This window comes from Rattus rattus, chromosome 14, assembly GCF_011064425.1.
Source record: "Rattus rattus isolate New Zealand chromosome 14, Rrattus_CSIRO_v1, whole genome shotgun sequence".
Taxonomy (NCBI): Eukaryota; Metazoa; Chordata; class Mammalia; order Rodentia; family Muridae; genus Rattus; species Rattus rattus.
In genome coordinates, this window is record NC_046167.1 from 69,547,208 (window position 1) to 69,569,211 (window position 22,004).

Consider the following 22,004-nt stretch of genomic DNA (forward strand, 5'->3'; position numbering starts at 1 on the left):
TTGAGGGTTCGTTCCTGATTTTTGGGTTCTAAGGATTAAACTCAAGTTGTTGGGCTTGGTAGCAAGCACCTTTACCTCTGGTCTATCTTGCCATCTCTGGAGACCTGATTTTAGCGAAATGTTGTTCAGAGTTTCTCTGATTTCTGTGAAGAAGTGGTTTCCACCATTCTTGTTTCTCAGTCTAGTGTTTAAGGACATTTTATTTGTAGTAACAAGTGTGGGTGTGTCTGGGTTGGAGGATGTGCGTGTGGAAGTGGCTGCCCTCAAAGGCCAGAAGAGTGCTGCTTCTCCTGGAGTTACGGGGGCTTGTAAGCAAGCTGGTGTGCGTGCTGGAGACTGAACCTGGGTCCTCTGGAAGAGCCCCGGATGTGCTTAACCACCGAGCCGGCTCTCTTACCCCGTCTCAATCTAAATGTGACTCTGCACACTAGGAAGGGCAAGGTTTTCCACAGTGAGACTCCACCTGTAAAGGAGGACTGTAACTGTCCATGAATTGCTCAAGTGTCTGAGACGTCCAGTCGGCACCACACAGGACTGCGGTCCTTAGTCCGAGCAGCCTGGGGTACAGGAGAGAGTGGCCTCTTGACAGTGCCTGACCAGGCTATCCGTGTTCATGACTTACATGAGAGAGCTGCAGTAAGCAAGCTTGCAAGGACAGTAAGCTCTCATTGTCTGCTCGGTTAAGGCCAAGGAGACCTGGGATCCTAGCTTTGTGGAAGAAGGTGCCACCTCCGAGTTTGGAATGTGTAGTGAAGCTGACCATCTAGATGGCAAAGGCATTCCACATGGAATCCTGGCTCCAAAGGAAAGCCACGTCCTTGAGCAAGGTGCCGCTGGCTGTGTGTGGGAAGCAGCCCCCCACCCCCAGTAGATTCCAAATGAGTGGCTCATCTTTGTAGAGGTTTGATGGGTTCGTGCTTCTAGAAGAATCCCTGAGTCAAAACTCACCTTAGATTTGGATGCTGACTGCTAAATATTCATGGCATAGCTCTCTCATGTGATTGTCCCTCATCCCCCGACTAAAGAAAACTAACTGCTTTGTCCCCGAGTCACATTCTCTTTACGGGTGCTTGGGTGCTTGTTTTTTTTTTTGTTTGTTTGTTTGTTTTGTTTTGTTTTTTTTATTTTAAAATCCTGAAATTGTAGAACTGCCATGTTCTTCCCCATGGGACTTGGTGCTGTGCACTGTATGGTTACCAGCAGTTGTCAATGGTTGGTTCTTGCAAGAGAGGACAGTGAGGAGGTTGCCTTTTCGAAAGGATTAGCAGCAGTTCTGCGCTTTAGAAAACACAGCTGCAAGTGTTCAAACTTGTTCAGGGTAGCGTTTCAGATGTTAATGTCCTCCAAGACTTCATTGTAAGTCGTTTCTAATCTAGGTCGACTTTAGAAATCTTTTTAATTGCATTTGTTCAGGGTGGAGGGCACTGTTCTCGAGCCGCGGCAACCATGTGGTGTCCGAGGACAGCTTGTGGGAAGGAGTCCGCTCTCTCCTCCTGCCCAGGTGTTAAACTGGAGTCATCCGATTTGTTAGCAGTCACCTTCACACACTGAGCCTGTGTGTGGCTTCACACACTTCCTGGTGTGGCTTTACTGCTCTTCAGATGCTGACACAACTGTGTGCTTCCTCTGACTTACTAGGTCTTCTTCCTTTTCCCGTTGCACATCCCCATCCCTCACCTCTAAGTCTCCAATGACCTCCAACTTGTTCTGCCTCTGCCTCCCCATGGTCCGATTACAGTGTGCACCACCACATTCAAGGACTCTCCTAACCGAGCTACACTGTACCTCACTTGTGTTATTTTCCACGGTCGCAAATATACACATAATTGTTTTCACTTAAAATACCTTAGTGGTATAAAATAAATGGGTATGTGGCTCTTCTTGCTATTTCTCCATTAATTGTGAATTATTAACTTGTCATGTAGAAGATTCCCACCCCCACCCCCGGATAATGTGACTTGATCAAGTATGACACCGGCTAACTTCAGAGACAGCAGAAATGGCTTCTAAGATTTGTTCCTGTTACATGTTTTGGGGAGACTTTGTGGGTTTGTCTTTTGAGACTGTCTGGTGTGTTCCAGGCTGGCCTTGAGCACACTGTCTTGGTAAAGACAACCTTGATCCCCCCTGATTCTGCCTCCTGAATGCTAAGGTTGCAAATGTGCACCAACATGCCAGGGTCATGTCATGTTAAGACTCAAACCCAGGATGTCATGCTTGCTAGGCAAGCACTGTCCTCACTGAGCCGCGGCCTCGGCGACATGTTTAGAAGTTGTCAGCGGAGTTCTCTGGGGTTATGCTGAGCAATTTGGAAGTTGTGATGGGGCAGCTGCTGGACTTCACAAATGCAGTGAACAGGGTTTTATAAGGACTGGCCTTTGGCAGGGATTTGGCACTCTGGGCTCCGATCTTTAAAATGTTTCTCAGCCTCTTAGGGGCTTTTCTTGATCATCTCTGAACACTTAGTTCCTTTATGTGTAAGAAGAGGAGTGTCTGTTTTGGAGAGAATAACTTATTTTTGCTCAATTTCAGAATCAGAAACGGGAGTAAGGCCATCAGAGGCCTAGGAAACTCCTGTCAGTACGTCATGGTGCCTGCTGTGTGAGCAGACTTGCTGTCGCCAGGCCGCTCTTCTAGGACTGTCCCCTGACTGTCCCCCCTGGAGTGGATGGTGATGTGTAGTAGCTGAACAGACACTTGTGACTTCAGGGTTCTTCCCATGTTGCGCTGAGGAGCCAGTACCAAAGATAACCCAGCAGGCGTCCCTGTCCTTGTGAGAGAGCAGCTCTGGAGTGTGACTTGAGAAATAAAACAAATGGTTTGCAGCAGCTGGCTCTGCAGACACTGTGGTAATGCTGAGAAAGCTTAGGGGCTGACTAGGGGTCGCAGCGTTCCACCAGTTCCTGGGAACAGTTTGCTGACTAGGCAGTACCAGCCGTGACTCCTCTGTTCCCCATGGGCACTAGCCTTCACTTTCGTCATGCATGGAGCATGGAAGCTTCCAGTCCTTCCCATGACGTACAGAAAAATCCCCAAATTCTCATGTCTGTATGATGTGGAAGTTTCTTCAGTTTCTTTTTTCAAGTATGTGTGTGTGCTGGCAGGTACCCATATTATTGGCCTCTGGCTCTGTGATACCAGGGAGGAAGAGTCGCAACCCCTTTACTTGTGTGCCCTTCATGACTGAAGCCAACACCAAATCAGCTTCCGGCCTTCATGGGAACAAAGAATCTTTAGGCCTTAATCCTTCACACGTCAGATGCTTGGCTAGTGAGGTCCTGCCATGGGGAGGCCTGCTGTAGTAGGGAGTGTAGGGGGGTTCTGCCTTTTATTCCGGGTTCCCTCACCTGATCTAATGGCTGCAGCATTAGATCTCCAGTCATCTCTTTCTCCTCAAACTTCATGTTGTATGTTTTTCTGCCCCATTTGAAAGTCACTGTAGGCCTGCATAAGAATGACTACTAAAAACCGTGAGTGTGACAGGATATTAGGCTGTCCTGAACACTCCTCCACCAAAGAAATTACTCCATCACTATGCTTCGCCTCATGCAAGCTCTTAGGACATGGGTAGAGAGAAGCCATATTTGTCAAAATACCACACAAGAACGGTGTCAGCCTCGTTGCTTATACCCCACCTCCGACCCCCCGAAGCTCAGGATCCTCAGTCCTGATGATGTCTTTCTAAGTTCTTGTTAGGATGCCCCATTATTCTCTGCTCACCGCCCGCCTTCAGCCACTTTCCTAGTGCAGAATGCAGTCTTCCACATTCACCCAGAAGCTGGCACAGTGAGGCTTTTCCCAAGAGACCTCTGCTCCTGGTGTCCGTTTCTGCCTTAGTTACTTTCCTGTTGCTGTGACAAAGCACCATTGCCAAGGCAGATTCTAGGAGAAAGGGGTTTATTCAGGATTCGGGTTCCAGGGGGTCAAGAGCCCGGCATACCATGGCAGGGTCGCAGTGTGGTAGTTGGTGCAGCCAGCTAAGAGCTCTTGTCTCAGACCACAACCGAAAGGTAACTGGGAATAGGGTGTGGTTCCCAGCTTAGCCTATCATCAGTGACATACTTCCAGCAAGGCCACACCTCCTAAACCTACCCACATACCCACAGTGCCACTAACTAGAGAGCACGCATGCAGATGCTAGAGTCCATGGGGAATCTTACTTGGCACACCTTCCTGTCCCTCTGTGTTTTGCTACGTTAACTTGCTGGGTGGGATTTACTATTGCTTACACTGGTTGGCAACAGGCTTCTGGGACCTACCTATCTGCATCCCCCACCACAGGGGTTACAGTGCCGTACCCAGGCATGCATTTGTTCATTCTTCACTCACTCATTCATTCATTCATTCATTCATTCTTTGGTTCTAGAAGTCTAAGCTCATGTCCATGCTTGCGTGGGGAGCAACCACATCAGCTGGCTGGCCCACAGTTCCTTATCCTTTAAACCACTCTGGTTTTATAGTGTCCAAGTCGGGCCAAAGAATGAGGTGTTGGGTCCCCCCCCCAACCCACCCCCGGGTGCCATATTCAAGGTGACCGGACAAACTACCCTTTTTGGATACACGTTCTCACTGTATCCCAATCTGATCTGAAACTCTGTCCCCCTGCCTCAGCCTCTGTGTACTAGGATTACTACTGTGTTCAGCCTAATCCTTGTTTCTTCATCTCCCAACTGTGAGGAAAAGCTAGCTTGATGTTTTTTGATGGGGAATACTGTGAGATCTCATCCAGCTCATCGTGAAAAGGTTAATATATCTTGAGGAAGGAAGTTGTTAAGGTGGGTCTTCAGTGAACCATAACACTAAGAATTCTTAGTTAAGAGTCATTTATGTATAATTTTGTGCCTTTTTTAAAGGGGTGTTTGTGAGTGAGTGTGCAAGAGAGAGTGCGCTTGTGTGCTCACAAGTATTCAAGGAAGCCAGTGGATCATCAGCTTCTTTGGAGCTAGAGTCATAGGGGTTGTGAACTGCCTGATATGAGTGCTTGCAGCAGAACTCAGGTCCTCTACAAGAGCAGTGCGCATTCTTAAAGGCTGAAGCCCCTTTAATGATATTTAAAGGCAATACAGTAAAAGCAAAGAGTGTTTATTCTACAGAAGTCCAGCATGTTGGCTGGAGTCTACCATCTTCCAAGATGGAGGCACCACAGTGAGCTGACAGCTCTGATTTAAAGCACATTACAGGAATTCCAGGAAAGGAGTAAGTAACCTCTGTCTTATTCTGTTGGCTCTATCTCTAGGGACATTCCAAGACCATTGCTGGGGCAAGGGGTGCTGGAAACTATTGCCCGGGAAGTGTGGAACTGTTGTCCTTGCCTCAGGCCAGATGGTGGGACAGCCTTTGAGGCTCTCTGAAACAGATTTAGGCCTAGTCATGGAGTTAGCCTGTCTCAGCCCTGTGTTACGAACAGTCTTGTTATAATTCTGAGGACATCTTGGGTTCTTGCACACAGCTTTATCTGCTGAACCACTTTTCAGGCATCTGGGCTGTGTTTCTGAGGTACATACCAGCTTACTCGTTCTAAACAGCCTGAGGCACGGAGCTTCATCTGGGCTCTAGCTTATGTGTTAGGATCTCACATGCCTCCCTCACGCTGCCCTCAGGCTCACTGTGGGGCAGAAGATAATCTTGAGCACCCTGCTGCTGCTACCACAGGGTACTAGGGTGGCAGGTGTGAGCCCCCATGCTGGCCCATAGGCTCCCAGGGCCCTGTGTTCCCTAGGCGGACACCACCAGCTACCTCCCGGTCCCGCTTAGGTCTTATGATTCCTGTAACTATGAGCCTGCAGAGAAGGCTTAGTGACTAAGAGCTCTGGCTCTTAGAGGACTCTGGTTCGATTCCCAGCCTTCACATGGTGACTCAAAACCATCTGTAACTCAGACTGGGAGAGAGCTTCTGGCCTCTGTAGGCACTGCACACACTGTACATGCAGACAGAACACCCATGCACACAATTTAAAAGTGGGGGAGGGGGATTCCTGTAATAGTATGTGGATGTAGTTTGTGATAGCGTTTCTGATGAGTTGTAGATGCTTGAAGAAAACAGAAAAGGAAGGTGCGCTTCTGCCTCAGGGGAGACAAGTAAATAGGGACTCCTGGTCCTGGAGCCTTCGGACTGACAGGCAGAACAAAGGGTTACAAGTTAATTACCTCAGATAGTTCATTAATAAGGAAACAGTATGAAGCCAGTGTTAACCCAGTTATGCCATATCCAGACAAAATATTACAAGAAAACCACAGGTCAATAATCCCCAGGAATAGTGAGGTACAGTCATGAACATTGATCTGCAGGAAGGCCAAGGATGGGCTGGAGAGATGGCTCAGAGGTTAAGAACACCGACTGTTCTTCCTGAGGTCCTGAGTTCAATTCCCAGCAACCACATGGTGGCTCACAACCATCTGTAATGAGACCCGATGCCCTCTTCAGACACACCTACAGTGTACTTACATATAATAAATAAATCTTTTAAAAATGTTTAGAAAATCAAGTACTGCATACTAAATATATCAGGGAATAGAAGGCCCAGCTCATCTGGAGAGGGAGAAAGCACATTTGGTGATGTCTAGCATCTGTGGTAAGCCCTGGAAAAAGCCAAGTTAGAAGGAGTTTTCTCCCGCTAGCCATAGGCTTAAAAAGCAGGCCAGTAGCTGAGGCTCTTGCCATGTAGTCCTGATTGCAGGTCTGTCCACTACAAGTCGTCCTCTGACCTCCACAAGAAGGCAGCAGATGGGTGCCTAGCTCCTGCAGTGGGGAATGAGGGAGGGACTGAAGTGTCTGATAAGGAGGCCTTCATACTATAGCAGAGTAACTGCTCAGCTCCCAGCCCCTGCATCAGGTGTCTACAGTACCTGTAATCCAGTTCCAAGGGGGGCCCTGAGAGTCCACTGGCCTCCCCTGGCACCTGCAGTTATGCCCTCACACATACATAATTCTAAAAAGAAATACAGAAACCATTTCAGGAAGGTCCAATGTGGATAAAGTATTCTAACAGTTATGAGAACGTTATCAACAGTTTTATGCTTTTGAACAACATAGGCAGCTCTCTAGAAAAAGTGGTAATGAAAACTCACAGCTAAAATATAATTTTAAAAACCCTCACACAGGTCTGTAGCTGTTAAATTAAATCAGGAAAAACAAAACAACAAAAGAAAACCTGTCCATAGAGACAGAACTCAAAGGGCCAGGAGAGGTGTGGACTACGGAGCTCCTCTCATAAACAGTGTTTGGATCCCCAGCAAGATGGAAACTAATAACAAAAACAAAGCCACAGATCTCAGTTCGCACTTCATTACAATTAGTAGTTTTAGTACTGAGACTCCGGGAGCGTACCTTGGAAAAAGCAAGGCAGACTTTTCCACAGGGAAGAACACAAAAGGTTCAGAAGTCACACAGAAGACCAACCTTTTAAAACTTTGATGACCCTGACATTTTAGATCTGAAGGAATTTTAGGTACTTTAGGTTTTGAAGTTACAAGTATCCGAATAAATGAAAAGAATTGTTTTTCTCTTTGTCTTACCTTTAAGCCTTGACTATAAGATTGCTTAGAAATAATGATAGCTCAGTGGCAGTAAGCAGCACTTAAAAAGACTGGATGTAACCCAGGATAGCCTCAGACTCAATGTGTAACCAAAGATATCTTAAATTTCTGGTCCTCTTGCCTTCACCGTCACCACACCAGGTTTACAGAGTGCTGAGTAAGAACTCCACCAACAGATGCACATCCATTCTGTAGCCCATGTTTTTTATAAAATTTGTGTGTATATATCAAGAGAGTCTAAGAGAGTGGTATTTCCTCTTTTTCAGCAACTTGGCTGTTGAAGCTAACCTTGAGTTCCTAATTCTATCCTCATCCCTGGTCTCTGGCGTGCCTGGGAGGCACCGAAGGGCAGGGGTTGGTACCTTAGAAGTTCCCAGAAGCCCAGAGAATACCCTTCAGGTCATAAGGCCTATAAGCTTGTGAGGCAGTTAGGGAGATATTTTCAGCCTGAATGTCCCAATGACCTCAGAGCCCCAGAAGGACTCCAAACAACCTGAGTCCCCCAACACCATAAAAACAAAAGCAACATGTCTCCAGTTTCTCAGGTCACGAAGGGACCCAGCTCCCCTTCCATAGCCTTCCCATCTGATTGCTTGATGATATTTTTACTTTCTCCCCACTAGGGGAAACCATCTCCTTAGAGAGTCAATTACTGGCAAGCTGGTGTGTTCAGCAGAGCAGAACTATTTCATGTGTTTGTGTTAGTGGGTGTGGGTGTGGGGATAGCAGGTGGGAAAGGGGGAAAAGAGGGCAGTGAAGCGAGGCAAAAGCTTCCTGTCATGGTTTCTGGTGTAGAGGGAGATGACAGTGTAGTTTATGGTATCAGGCTGGTGGTCCTGCTTTCACACTGTGCTTGCCTCCGTAGGCTGCTCCATAGCTGTTGGCTGAATCTCCGTTACTCCCAAAAGACTGCCATCTATGCTTAGAGACTGTTTTCAGACCTGCAAGCTTCAAGTGTAATGTAGCTAGAGAGAAGTCCCCGGGCAGAGCTCAGTGGTTGACTGGCTGGTGACTGAGGGTGTGCACCCCCCACCCCCTGTACATGTTCTTGTATTCATTTGGCCACTTCCAGAGTGGCAGTCTGTCACCCTGGGTTGGGGAATAAAAACAGTGACTCTGATGAGCCTGGAAGATATCAGTACAGTTGGGACCAGAAGAAAAGGGGTTGTTCAGGGAGGATATGTCCCCTGGGTTAAGCAGGACCCACTGGGAAGATGTTGAGATCTTGGATCTGTGTGAAAATGTATCCAGACTGCATTTTGTTTGAGGGGTGCCGTGGGATCACAGACAACAAGTAACATCATTTGTTTTTCTTGGATTGATGGGCCCAGTGTATTCATCCCTGAGATCATGTCTACTAAATACCTAAGGCTAACTGTGCATACTTCACATACCAGTTGTGATTCAAGAAAAGATGTCACTTCAAAACAGTGGCTAGTGTAGCTGGCAACTCAGTTGCATGTTGGACAGTCACTGGCTACTCAGTCATACTGCAGCGCACAAAGTATTCATGTGTCGGTGACGTGTTTGTGGTATCGTGGCCACGGTAACGTCCTGGCGCAGTGCATCTGCCTGTGCTGTGGTGTTTGTCCGAGAGTCATCCAGTGATTAGTTAACAGGAGTTCGGTGCCACTGACTTGATTTAGATCTTACCGGCTCTTTCTCCAGCATGGCTTCTATTTTAGCAAGGTGAGCCTAAGTAGGAAAAAGGAGGAAAATATGTTAGTAGTATTTACAAAATCTGTCTGCCACCTCTATGGGGTCATAGTTTATCAGCAAAGACTTATAAAAATCCAGTTTTTCCTCCTGGCCCCAGGCTCCCGGAATTAACGACTCAAAATAAATACAAACACCTTGGCTATAAGCCTTGTTTGGTTCCCCGATTAGATCATAACTTTTTTTTTTTTTTTTTTTTGGAGCTGGGGACTGAACCCAGGGCCTTGCGCTTGCTAGGCAAGCGCTCTACCACTGAGCTAAATCCCCAACCCTTAGATCATAACTTAATGTCCCATTTATTCTAATCTATTTTCTACCACGTGGCTGGTTACCTCTGCTAAGCTCCCATCTTCTATTCTCCCTGATTCCTTCTCCTTGCTTGGCTCTCCTAGACTCCAGTCTCCCTACCAGCTGTCCCACCTTCTATTTCCTGTCTATGCTCATTGGCCAATCAGCTTTATTTGACAGGTGAAGCTTCTGAACAGATATAAGAGATTCCTTCTACAAGGACTTAATCACACACATTGGAAAACTGTCTGAGGTGATCATTAGAGGATAGGTCATGACTTACTTGGATTTTGAGGCTTAGAAATGTCAGATTCAGGCAGCTGTCTCTGAAAATCTTTTTTGACTTTTTCCTATACTAATGACGGCAGCAGCAGTCAAAGTCAGGAAGGAGAAGGTGGTTCAGCGAGTGGGGGGCCCTGTTGCCAAGCCTGATGACCCGAGTTAATCCTGGGACCCACATAGTAGGAGGCAACTGACTCCGGCCAATTGTCCTTTGCCGTTCACCTCCTCCCAAATAAATAAACAAACAGAAAATCAGAATAAAATAAAGTCAAGAGGACTGCACCAGGTAAAGGGTCCTCCTTTTTAATGTCTTTATTAGCATGCATCAGTTATACATAATAATGGGTTTATTATGGCATTTCCATACCTGTACATAGAACATTTCAATCCTAGTCTTCCTCTTGCAGTTTTCTTGTCCACTCCCCACTCCTTTCCTTCCCGACGAGTCCCCAGGGCATTGTTACTCTTATATGGGGGACTGAGGCACCATTCTGAAAGAATGGATACTCCACTGACCACGCCTGAGGGAGCCGCGGAAAGGCCTGTGTGTGCTGTTCTGCCCGTGCAAGTGGCTGACTTGGATCACAGTATTAGTGGAAAACACAAGTCCTTATCCAGTAAAGTGCTTTGTGGTTTCAATGTTCTCCTGTGACTTTTTTTTTTTTAAAGATGCATCTTTAACTATGTAGAGGGGTGTGTGTGTGCATGTGTGTGCTACTCTATTATATCTAAAGAGATTTCTTTTTGGTGAGTCTGAAGAAGTCAGACAGAGGGAGCTTTGTAATCTATAGCAAAATGTAGCTCAATGTAAAGTAGCTAGAGCCCAGATCTGAGTAATCCAAGACACACTTACATTATACAGGTTGTCTTTAAGACCATGGAGAAACGGGCTGGAGAGGTGGCTCAGTGGTTAGGAGCACTGACTGCTCTTCCAGAGGTCCTGAGTTCAAATCCCAGCAACCACATGGTGGCTCACAACAATCTGTAATGGGATCTGATGCCCTCTTCTGGTGTCTGAAGACGGCTAAAGTGTATTCATATATAATAATAAAGAAAAAAACAGTATATGGTAGCATGTCTGTATTAGTCATGGTTTTCTAGAGTAACAGAACTCAGAATGAATTTTTCTATCTATATAAAAGTATTTACTAGAATTATTTACAGTCCAGTTAATCAAATACTGCCTGGCTGTGAACAAAAGATCCAAGAATCCAACAGAGGCTCAGTATACAGCCTGGACGTCTCAGCTGGTCTTCAGTGTATGCTGGAATCCTAAAAAAGTAGGCTCTAATGACAAATGAGGAACTGACTTGATAGCCATGAAGACCTTACACACGTTTTTAATGAAACTCCTTCCTCATGGTTTTAAGACAGTTCCATGTGTCACGGGCTGACTTCGAACTCTCTATGTAGCCAAAAGTCTTGAAGCTCTGATCCTCTCCTCCACCTCCCACATGCTAGGAATACAGAATTGTACTAGTACTCCTGGTTTGCATGGTGCTGGAGGTTGAACCCAGGGCCTCATGGGTACCACTTGGCAAGCTCCTCACTAGTCAGCTAGCTGAGCTACACCCCAGCCTACAAAGAAAAGAGTCTGTGTGGCAGCTAGAGAGACGCCAAGGTGCCATGGCCTTTGATAAGTGATAAAGAGGAATAGAGCTGGAATCTGAAGGTGACACTGACACTGACAAACTCTTCAATGACCAGCAGCAGTGAAGGAGAAGGGCTAAGTCAGAATACAAAGACAGATGGGACTTCTGACCAAGGCTGCTAGCTAGGGGCACCAAGGGCTAAGGGTGTGTGCGTGTGTGTGTGTGTGTGTGTGTGTGTGCGCGCATGTGCGCTGTACCAGGATTCTTCTCTGAGACAAGCCTCTGGGTAAATCTGTGACGGAATGTTTCTTGTCCACAATAATGGCTCTCGTGACCTTTTTCATTTTATGTGCCTTCTGGTCTTTGGCCATATCCACCCTCTCTCTCCCTTTCTTACGCAGCCACTTGGATTCATCACGAGGCTACATTCTAATGGCATTCTCCATCTTAAGTCACCCCTCTGTCCCCTCCCCAGCCCTGATCTGATTAAGTTTCTGCCCTCTTAATGGCTCACCATCGGCATTAGCTTCTCAGCACAGTATGTGGCTATTCGTGTGTGTATCCCAGTCACGAAGGCCTCACGTTGTCAACTTCTGGGCACACACACCCTATCCATACAGGGAAATAACTCAAACGTGAATATTTAAAGCCAGGAAATCCAGTGCGCTATCTGTACCCTGGTGTCTAATTTGTTTGCTAATCAGATAAAAATTCCATAATTATATTTGTATATTCATAAGTAGCCCTCCAGAGATAAGTGGGTCACTACCGTGTGCACACACATTTTCTGGGGGGAGGGATTTCTTGCTGAGCCCACTTAATGGCATTCTTGCTGAAGGCAGGTCAAGGGAATCCGATAGCAATGGGAGATGGGTGACGCTTAGCAGGATTCTTCTCTGAGTCCGGTTTAGGCAGGCCCTGTATACAACTTGAAAAGAAAATTAGAAAGGTCTTCTAAAGCTCAGAGCAATATTTATCACAGTTCTGGGGATGGAACCCGGAGCACTGCACGCGCTAAGCAAACACTCTAGCTGCGCGCATCGCCGAGTCTCAGTGGGATCGGTTTATAAACACAGTGGATACACTAAGTCACTCCTTAAACTCCAGTCTGTTTTCACTGCTTCTGTTTCACCTCACTCCCCAAATGCGCCGGATGAAGATGAAAAGGATGGGGGAAGAGCAGAGCGCCGCCCCACGAGCCCTGTGGCTTCCGGTCAGAAATCTGAGACGTTTATGCCGAACACCCAGCGACTTTCCAGCTGCATCCAAACAGAGCCCCTGTTGCTGCGAGAACGAATGGCGTCTCCCTGGGAAGACCAAAACCAAGACTCCCCGGTAACTTGTATCTGCCCCCGAGCAAGTGGAACTTGAGTTAATCTCTTCTCCAAACCTGCTGCGGCGGGGAGCTCCTCGATTGCTGGCTCCGGCGTCACCAGCTGCTTGTGGAACTGAGCCTCCCATGGCCATGGTGGGTGGCAGGATGAGCGGAGAGGATCCTAGAGAAGGAGGCTGCTCGGGCCATCATTAAAGCCCATGCAGGGCACGCTAAGATTAGCTGAAGTCTGGAGTGAACTGATTTGTCCTCATTCTTGCTCCCACCTTAGTTGCGAGGTAGGATAGGGGGCAGGTGCTACCAGTGTGTAGTCGGGGCGGGGGTAGAGGTTGGGAGGCACCCGGGGAGGTTCCTTTGAAGACTGGCTGCCTTGGGGTGGTCAGCAATGACCTTGAGAAGTTGGGACTCGGTTGGGGATTTGGCTCAGTGGTAGAGCGCTTGCCTAGCAAGCGCAAGGCCTTGGGTTCGGTCCTCAGCTCCCAAAAAAAAAAAAAAAAAAAAAAAAGAAAGAAAAGAGAAGTTGGGACTCTATCTCAACTGTCCAGCTCTCTGGGCACACTCGAAGGCGCTGCTTATAGCTCCCCACGTACAAGCTCACACTGGCCCAGGCCAAAGCAGATGTCCTGGAGTGGGGGAATGGGGTGAGTCTGTCTCTTTAGGACCCCAATACTCCAGAGGACTCCTTTGTTTGGAGTACCTGCCTCTCCACTGCGCATGAGGGCGCGATGAGCAAATTTCTGAGCTGAGACGTAACTCTCTCTTACAAGGGAAGCTTCTGCTTTGGTTCATGTCTACTCCGCTCTCCAGCCCACCCGCTCATGCTGGAGCTTTAGCTCAAGTCAGGCCTCTGCACACGCAATATGAACTGCTTGTGACTCCTCTCAGCCCCTTCCAGTTGTCTCTGCCTTTCCTCTTCCCAAAATGGTCGTGACCCATCACAGTACAGTGCCTCCATCCCACTGTCTTCCCTGGCCAAACCCGCTTGACCAACACACCAGACAGGCTGAGCCAGCAGGAGAAAGCCTCCGGCTCCTTCCGTCTTATTCGGTGCTGAGATGTGAAGACTCCATTACCAAGGGTCTCTCACCTCACCCACCTGGACCCCTCTGGCCACTGAATATTAAGTCGCTTTCCTCCTCCCTCTGACTCTTTCACACAATGTTCAAAATACCTCCCCCACCTCGTCCTTCATTTTTTAAAAAATGATCTTAAGGGCTGGAGAGATGGCTCAGTGGTTAAGAACACTGACTGCTCTTCCAGAGGTCCTGAGTTCAATTCCCAGCCACCACATGGTGGCTCACAACCATCTGTAATGGGATCTGATGCCCTCTTCTGGTATCTGAAGATAGCTACATTGTACTTAAATATAATAAATAAATCAATCTAAAAAAAAAAAAAGAAAGAAAAAGAAAAAATGATCTTAAATAGCCCAGGCTGGCCTCATACAAAGTGGAGAATGGCTTTGAACTGATTCTCCCTCCCAAGTGCTGGGAACACAAGGTACATGCCACCGCACCTGGTTTGTAAGGAGCTGGGATGAACCGGGGCCTTGTGCATATTAGACAGGCGCTCTATCAACTGAGCAATGTTCCTAGCCCCACGCCATTGTCCTGCTCTGGATCAGAAAGCAATCTGGAGATTAGTCCAGATAGAAAGACAGGAAACTGCTAAGCCGGTGTGGAAAAGGACAAATCCCATACCCTCACCACCTGTGTCTGGCTGAGTCAAGAGTCTGGAGACTCACCCACACAGAAACTACACACAGAAAGGACACTCCCTCACTGAAAATATCACAGCCTTAATCCATCCAGTGAACCATGCTCACCATCAAAACATGCCTGGGTCTTTCTGTGACCTTGAAGAGCAAAGTTACTTTGATTTTTAGAAGTTGTTTTGGTTCAAGGTTTATAGTTAACCGAACCTTCTCCTCAGATATGAGCCTGTCTGTGAATCACCTTATAATTTTACCTATAGGAAAAAAACAAAAACAAGCGGAACAACAACAACAACAACAACAACAAAAACAAACAAACAAACAAAACAAAAAACAAAAAACCAAAGCGTGTGGGCTCAGCCTGTGTGAAGAGGACTTCCTGCTCTTGCAATGGATTTGAGTTCCTTTCCAAGAGCCCACATCACGAGGCTCACAACTGCCTCTAACTCCAGCTTCAGGGAAGCCAGTGCTCTTCCTCTAGCTTCTACGGCACCTGTACAACAAATAATTCTGAAATAATCCTTTCAGAATAATCCTGTTGTTTAAAAACCCAACATCTTACAACAAGGAAATAAGACCAACAACGCTTTTCACACTTTCCCCCAGCCTTGGTAAATGGAGAACATTGTCACATTGTAACACGGAATGTTACATCACATCAACAACTGTTTGTTCAAGTGTGTTTGTCCTTCTTCATCAATAAAATTGAAGCTTTGCTTGAAGCTCTGACTGTTTTAAGTGCTGTGGTTTGTATATGGAGGCAGGAGGATAGCCTTTAGATTGCACCTTCCACTGAGATCAGGGGACGGAACTCTGGTGGTCAGGCTTAGAACTTAACCACCAATATTTTAAGCCACTGAGAAGTTCTACATCGAAAGCCACGATCCCCCCATGTCTCTACAGAGTCCACTGAAGCTCTGAGAGGGGAACCAGTCCAGTTGGGGCACCCAGGCAATGTGGAATCCCAACACCCCTGCAAATGATAGGCTGACTCTGCAGGACGGCAGCTGAAGGCTTCTAAAATTAGACCCGACGGACATTCCATAGTGTCTGTTGAATAAGCTAACGTTTGGCAGGTGCATAGGGGGAAAACACACTCTAACTTGATGCGGGGATAGAAGAGTGACTAACTACGGTGAATGAGACAGCGCCGAGGGCTTAGTCACCCCCACAGGGGAAAGGCGGGTGTAGCTCAATTACTGGAGATGAACAACAGGTCCTTGGAGGGATACACGAGATGAAGGCTCCAGCAGTTTGTCTGGGACTCGTGAAAGTCCATTTCCCCTGGTGGACAAAACTCTAGAATCTTTATTGACGGTAGTTCAGTTCTCTCCGCAAACCTACCTTGAGGCCACAATGAGGAAGCACAGAGAAAAAACTCTCCCCCTTTTGCCGTTTGCAAAGTGCTTTCAACTCCAAACAACCAGCGCACCAAAGTGGCAGGATCTGGGATCCCACATGCTGGTTTTCTCCACCGCCTCTAATTTTTTTTAAAATAATTTCCTAAAACCTCTTTGCAATATTTTTATTTATTTTTACCTTATGTGTATGAATACTCTGCCCATCTTGCACTGCATGTATGCCTGGTGCCCGTGTGATCCCTTAAAACTGGAGTTGTGCAAGTTTTGTAAGCCACCCTGAGGATGCTGACAAAACACAGGTCCTCGGCAAGAGCCACCAGCCAGCGCTCTTAATGACCCTGAGCCATTTTTCCAGCTCCCACTCTTTAATTTTTTAAAACGCTGCTCTTGAGAGTTATTTATCTAGGTTTGGGGTGTGCCGGTACACGCCGACCCACAAGCTCCAACTTGGCAGGGAGCTGAACCTTTTTTACTGTAAAAACTTCTGGACCTTCACAGTGCCTGCGTATCTTTAACACTCTGGCTCTCCTCGTGCAACCTTGAGACCTGCCCTCAATTTTCTTCCAGAATTCCAGGATCTGGGCGGTGGAGGTATACATCCGGAACACAAGAGCCCTGGCTCCCCACATCCGGCCGGCCTATTCCGACTAGAGGCAGAACTGCCCTTTACTTTCCTCGTCCCTTTTCAGAGGCTCTAAGGGGAAACAACAGCTTCCAGGGGGGAATCCACCGTAAAGGCTCAATGAAGGAGTGGTTTTCTTGGGGTTGGGAGGGAGGGCTGGAGATGGCCACCTGGAGCCAGGAAAGCTATTTAAAGGCTTATCTGGGGCAGGAAAATTCTCCTGGGAAGGATGAGGGGCGCGGCGTGGTTGGAGGAGTGGGGTCAGTGGGCGAGGCAGAGCCTTGGCAAGACCAGGCTCTTTTGGGTGGGTTGGGGAGCGGACTGGTGGGCGGAACAGAACTCGGGTCAGCAGAACAGGGCAGGAGTGGACTAGGTGGGGTGGAACTGGGCGCGTGGGGTGTGATGGGGGGTGGATCCGAACAAGTCTTGGGTGTGGGACTGGTCGCAGGTGAGGGAGACAGGATGCTGGTGGGCGGGGCGCGGGTGGGCGGGACGCAGGTGGAGCGGAGCAGGGTTCTGGTGGATGACGTGGGGGTCCGGTGGGCAGAGTGGGTCTGGAGTAGGCAAGGCAGGATAAAATAGAGGCTGGGAGAGGTTGATGGCGTGGCTCTGCTTTTGGAGTCCGGCACCCAGCTGTCATCGCTGCGGCTGGAGTGGCCACTGCGCTCCCTCCTCCCTAGGGCTCACCGTGCGCTACTCTAGAGGAAGGCGGGGCTGAGAGGCGCCGAGTGCAGCGGGAGGCTCCGCATTCCCTTCCAGCTGACAGGTGGCCGTGCAGCCCGGGGCTCGTCTCTCCACTGCGTCCTGCTCACGCCGGGCTCCGGGGCGATGGTGGACGTGCTGGGCGGGCGGCGCCTGGTGACCCGCGAGGGCACGCTGGTGGAGGCCGAGGCGGCGCTGCAGAACAAGGTGGTAGCTCTGTACTTTGCCGCAGGCCGGTGCGCGCCCAGCCGCGACTTCACGCCGCTGCTCTGCGACTTCTACACGGAGCTGGTGAGCGAGGCGCGGCGGCCCGCACCCTTCGAGGTGGTTTTCGTGTCGGCGGACCGCAGCGCCGAAGAGATGCTGGACTTCATGCGCGAGCTGCACGGCTCCTGGCTGGCATTGCCCTTCCACGACCCCTACCGGCAGTGAGTGGGGACCCGGGGGTCATCAGCACGGGGTTGGCGCTCTGGCTCCTCCGGGACAGCTCTCCTGCACCGAGCTGCTGTTTCATGCGCGGGTCCTTCACTTCCTATCCGGCCTTTTTTGCTGTTCAGGTCTCAATGCGGGTCAATTCCACTGACTCTGGGTTTCAGCGCCCGTGGTGCTCCGGTCTGCCAGCATTTTCTGCTTTTTATGATTAGGGGTTCAGGGATTCGTATATCTCAGGAGCCCCGGAACTGGTCCTGATGCTGGCTGGTATCCCTTAGCTTGTAGGTTCCTTAATCCGAAGTGGGGGCTACGGATACCTCCCTCGTCCACAGAGCTGTGTTGGGGGGTACCCCGAGAGAAGTGGGGAGGGCCTCATAGCGGGAGGAGCCAGGTGCTAGCCATCTCTGAGATTTCTTTTTTACCTACAGCGAAGGAGTTCCCTAACTATAACGTTTCATTAACATGGACGCTTTCACAATGCGTGAAGAGGAACCCGGAGTAGGCAGATGTTAGAGCAGGCAGGGCTGAAGAGTTTCAGAAGAACCTAGAAAGGGGGAGGAGGGTATGGAAGAGTCCAGATGGAGGTCTCATTGCACACGCCCCCAGCCCTGCCCGCTTCTACAACAGATGCCAGTTTCTGGGTATCCTCTGACTCTGGGTCCTGGGTTTGTTACCCATTTGCGATGCTACCTGTGAATCCTTTCTGGAAAACGAAGCAAAGCCAACTTTGAGACGTCCCATAGACTCATAATCACTAGAAGCCCCTCTCTCTCTCTCTCTCTCTCTCTCTCTCTCTCTCTCTCTCTGTGTGTGTGTGTGTGTGTTTGTGTGTGTGTGTGTGTGTGTGTGTCCATATGTGCACGTTCACAAGTGTGCACTTGCGGGCGCATGCCAATAGAGATCAGAGGACAACCTGAGCACAGTCTCTGCTATTTCTCAGCTGTCATCCACCGTGTATTTCTGAGGCAGAGCCTCACACTGTCCTATAAATTCACTAACCTGGCGGGCCAGTGAGCCCTAGGGCATCAGTCTCTGCCTCCTCAGCTCTGGGATTATGAGTGCTTTTTATGTGGTTTTCAGGACTGAATTTATGCCCCCTGTGCTTTGGGTCTTTACTGACCGAGCCACCTCCCCCCATTTTCCTAAACTCATTCTCTTTGGTGGGGAATCTGCTTAGCCTTGGGGCAGGTATGAGGCCTCACTTATGCTGGTACCGTGAAAACCCCACTGATAGTAAGTCTAAGTGACAGCTGATAGCCTTTGCCTAAGGACTCCCTGGAGAACGGCTCCAAGGGCTGTGCTTTAAAATGTGACTACTCGGTGGCGCACTCAATTACACGTAGCTTTAACAGACACACTTGTTTTGCAGTCGGTGCTAATTAGGCAGAGAATTCTGCCCCTCTGGAGACTAGGGCTCTGGGTTGCCCAAGAGGATGGTAGGAAAGAAGGTTAATGGCTAAGTAAAAAGATGCACGGAGAATGCAGTAGACCTAGTCCGCAAAAGGGTTCTGTTATGTATTGCTTTTCTTATTGCTGTGACAAAATATTTGACAAAAGCAACGTAGGAGAGAATGGGGAGCTGGCTCAGCGAGTAAGCATGCAGGTATGACGACCTAAGTTCAAATCCCCAGCCTTCAGTTAAGAAAAACAAAACCCAAACCAGACAGGGCTGCATGTAACCCTAGCAATGGAGGGGCGGAGTCAGCCAGAAGGGGCGGGGTCAGCCCGATCCTGGGAGCTCACCCGCCAGGCAGCCAGTCTAGCTGAAACAGACAGCTTTAGTTTCAATGAGAGAACCTGTCTCAAGAGAATAACTATGACATCTGTCCCATCCCTCTGGTCTCCGAATGAACGCATGGGCACACCCCATCCCTCCCGCACAAAATTAAAGAAACTTAAGGTGGGGAGGGTTTATTTTGGTTACAGTTCGAAGGCTGGCCCTTAGGGCAGAAGCAGAGGCGGGTCTCTGTGTCTGCAGCCTGGAGCTGGAGCATTCCTGGATGAAGGAAAGCTGGTAGTGAACTTTCTACTCCTCAGCCTTTTCCAGGGTTTGCCTCCTAGATGATTGTAGACCCCGCCGAACAGACAATCAACATTAACCACGCCAGGCTCCTAGCGATGTCGGCCGTGAGAGGTCAGCTTGTTGGTGTATTGCTGGTGTAGGCACACAGTCCGTTCTCCTGGGGTCTGCCTTTGTACCCTGGCTGATGTCTTTTCCCAGGGGTGATTAGCAACCGACCGCAAATGTACATTGACTCCCTTGAGAAGGGTGTTACTTTGGGGACCATGTAGGTCTTTCCCCCTTCCTTCTCCTCACTTCTATTCCAGAACCTTTCTGCTCCAGGTGTGAACGAATGGTCCAGCTGGGCCTTTGAGCACAGGATAGCCCAACTCGTCTGTTCTGCATTTCCCAAAGGGAGTTTCCGGTTGTAAACTTAGCTATTCATCTTTGTCCCTTCCCAGTACTTCCTTCCTGCGAACCAGGAAGTAGAATATTCTGAGGGGATTGCTGGAGCTGTGCCCTCGATTCCATTATCTCAGCTCAAATTTGTAGAATCAGACCATGGGCCAAAGGAAAAAGAGCCACAACTGGGGAGAGGTAAAAACCGCACAAACCATCCAGGGGGTGCTCCCGAAGTTGCTGTCTGCTGTAGTGGGAAGGCAGGACAGGAAAGTCGTACAGGCCCTGACTGGGAAGTGAACCAGGAAGGGACCGTTGTGTTGTGTTTTCTCAGGTTGAGGGTTCCATTTTATCCCCCTTCTCTGTGACTGAGTTTATCTGTCTAGAAAGAAAGCCTCCTGCCTCAGCCTTCCTGAGCACTAACTTTGTAGACGTGTGTTACCATACCTGGCGGAACCAGGTCTCCAAGCAGCTGCAGATACATGTTCATGCTACAGGTTGCCACTCCCATGAGAAGCCTTGAAGAACTTACAGTGACCTCACTGCAATGCCGGTCCTCATAGGCTGGGATGTGGGCAGCGTCCATGGTGCCGAGCAGGCATTTTCCCCTCCTCAGGCCAGCACAGCCTCTGATCTGCCTTCTGGAACATTGCTTGGTGTTGGAGCACCTCTCCTTTTAGCTGATGTGTTTTGGCCCTGCCTTGTTCCAAGTCCTTTCTAGATGATGTCTTACAGTCTCCCTATGCTATCCATGCTGGTCTCAAACGTATGAGTTAAACTAATCCCTCTGCCTCAGCCTCTTGAGAGGCTGGAACTACAGGCTATTTGAGTTTTGGATAACTGTATTTTTAGTTCCATGGGAGTTTGATTGTATCTTCAACTTGACATGTATATAGTACGGCTGTCTCTTGGTATCTGGATCCTGGATTCCCTGCGGTTGCATTCACATCCCTATATAAAATGGCAGCATTTGCACAGAACCTACCAACAGCTCCCTTTCCTTTCAGACCTGCTCAATGCTAACCCTCTGCCCTTCTGTCCTCAGTGAGCTGAAGAAGAGGTATGACATCACCGTCATCCCCAAGGTCGTGGTCATCAAGCAGAATGGAGCCGTCATCACCAACAAAGGGCGGAAACAGATCCGGGAGCGCGGCCTAGCTTGCTTTCAGAACTGGGTGGAAGCAGATGATGTTTTCCAAAACTTCTCAGGGTGAATCTGCAGGGACCAGAGCAGGTGCTGGAAGTGCAGGGCGACCTGCCTTCAAGGAGGGCTTAACTGGTTCTCTTCTCTGTTTGGGGGTGTCATAGCCAAGTCACCAAGCTGTGGCAGAGAGCGGAAACTGCTCAGGGAAGAACTACATCCACCCTCTGTGGGTCCTAGAGCTCCTTCAGGGTGAACTTTTATTACTTATAGCTTCCTCCACCCGTGCCTAGGCTCCAGGACACATGGGCAGTGAGCTACCAGAGACCTATGCGAGATACTCTTTCCTGAGGTTTCTCTGGAAAATTGACCTATGAGGTGATGCGTTTTCTGACTACCTATCACACTTTAGTGATGCTTTGGTAAACATCTCCATTACTCAAGTTTGTCCATGTGTAATTTAATAAACCAACATTCACACTTTGAGCAGATCTGATGTTTTTCTTCCTCCTTTCAAACCAAGTACCGACAGAGGGACAAATCAGTAAATACCGTGCTTGAGCTGTTCTTTTATCTGAGGAGGTTCCTTACCTGTGCGCCTCATCTTGGAAGATTTTTCTAACCTTTGTCTTTTCTCGTGCTTTTCTTTCTTCTCTCCTTCTTTCCCTCCTCCTCCTTCTTTCCCTCCTCCTCATTCTTCCCTTTTCTTCTTCGAATACCATTTTTTCTCTTTCTCCCATTACCTTCCTTCCTCCCTCCTCCCCTCTTTTCCTTTGGAATTGGGGATTGAGTCCATAGCCTTGCTTGTTAGGCAAGCACTCTATCTGGCCCTCTGTGTCTGTGTGCATTTTATAGGTGTACATGGTATGGGGGACACATACATG

The 22,004-nt window shown here is 48.7% G+C and overlaps 1 protein-coding gene across 1 annotated transcript; it reads left to right on the top strand.

Annotated features, from left to right (window-relative positions):
- Positions 1 to 17,272: 17,272 nt before the first annotated feature.
- Nxnl2 (nucleoredoxin like 2) lies at positions 17,273 to 21,611 on the top strand. The gene is made up of 2 exons (XM_032884859.1): positions 17,273 to 17,574; positions 21,025 to 21,611. The coding sequence occupies exons 1-2, from the start codon at positions 17,273 to 17,275 to the stop codon at positions 21,191 to 21,193; spliced, it is 471 nt and encodes a 156-aa protein (XP_032740750.1). The 3' UTR covers positions 21,194 to 21,611.
- The last annotated feature ends 393 nt before the right edge of the window (positions 21,612 to 22,004 follow it).

Coding starts and splice junctions, on each gene's coding strand:
- Nxnl2 (XM_032884859.1), top strand. CDS start 17,273: ATGGTGGACGTGCTGGGCGGGCGGCGCCTGGTGACCCGCGAGGGCACG. Junction 17,575..21,024: donor TTCCACGACCCCTACCGGCA/GTGAGTGGGGAC, acceptor TTCTGTCCTCAG/TGAGCTGAAGAAGAGGTATG.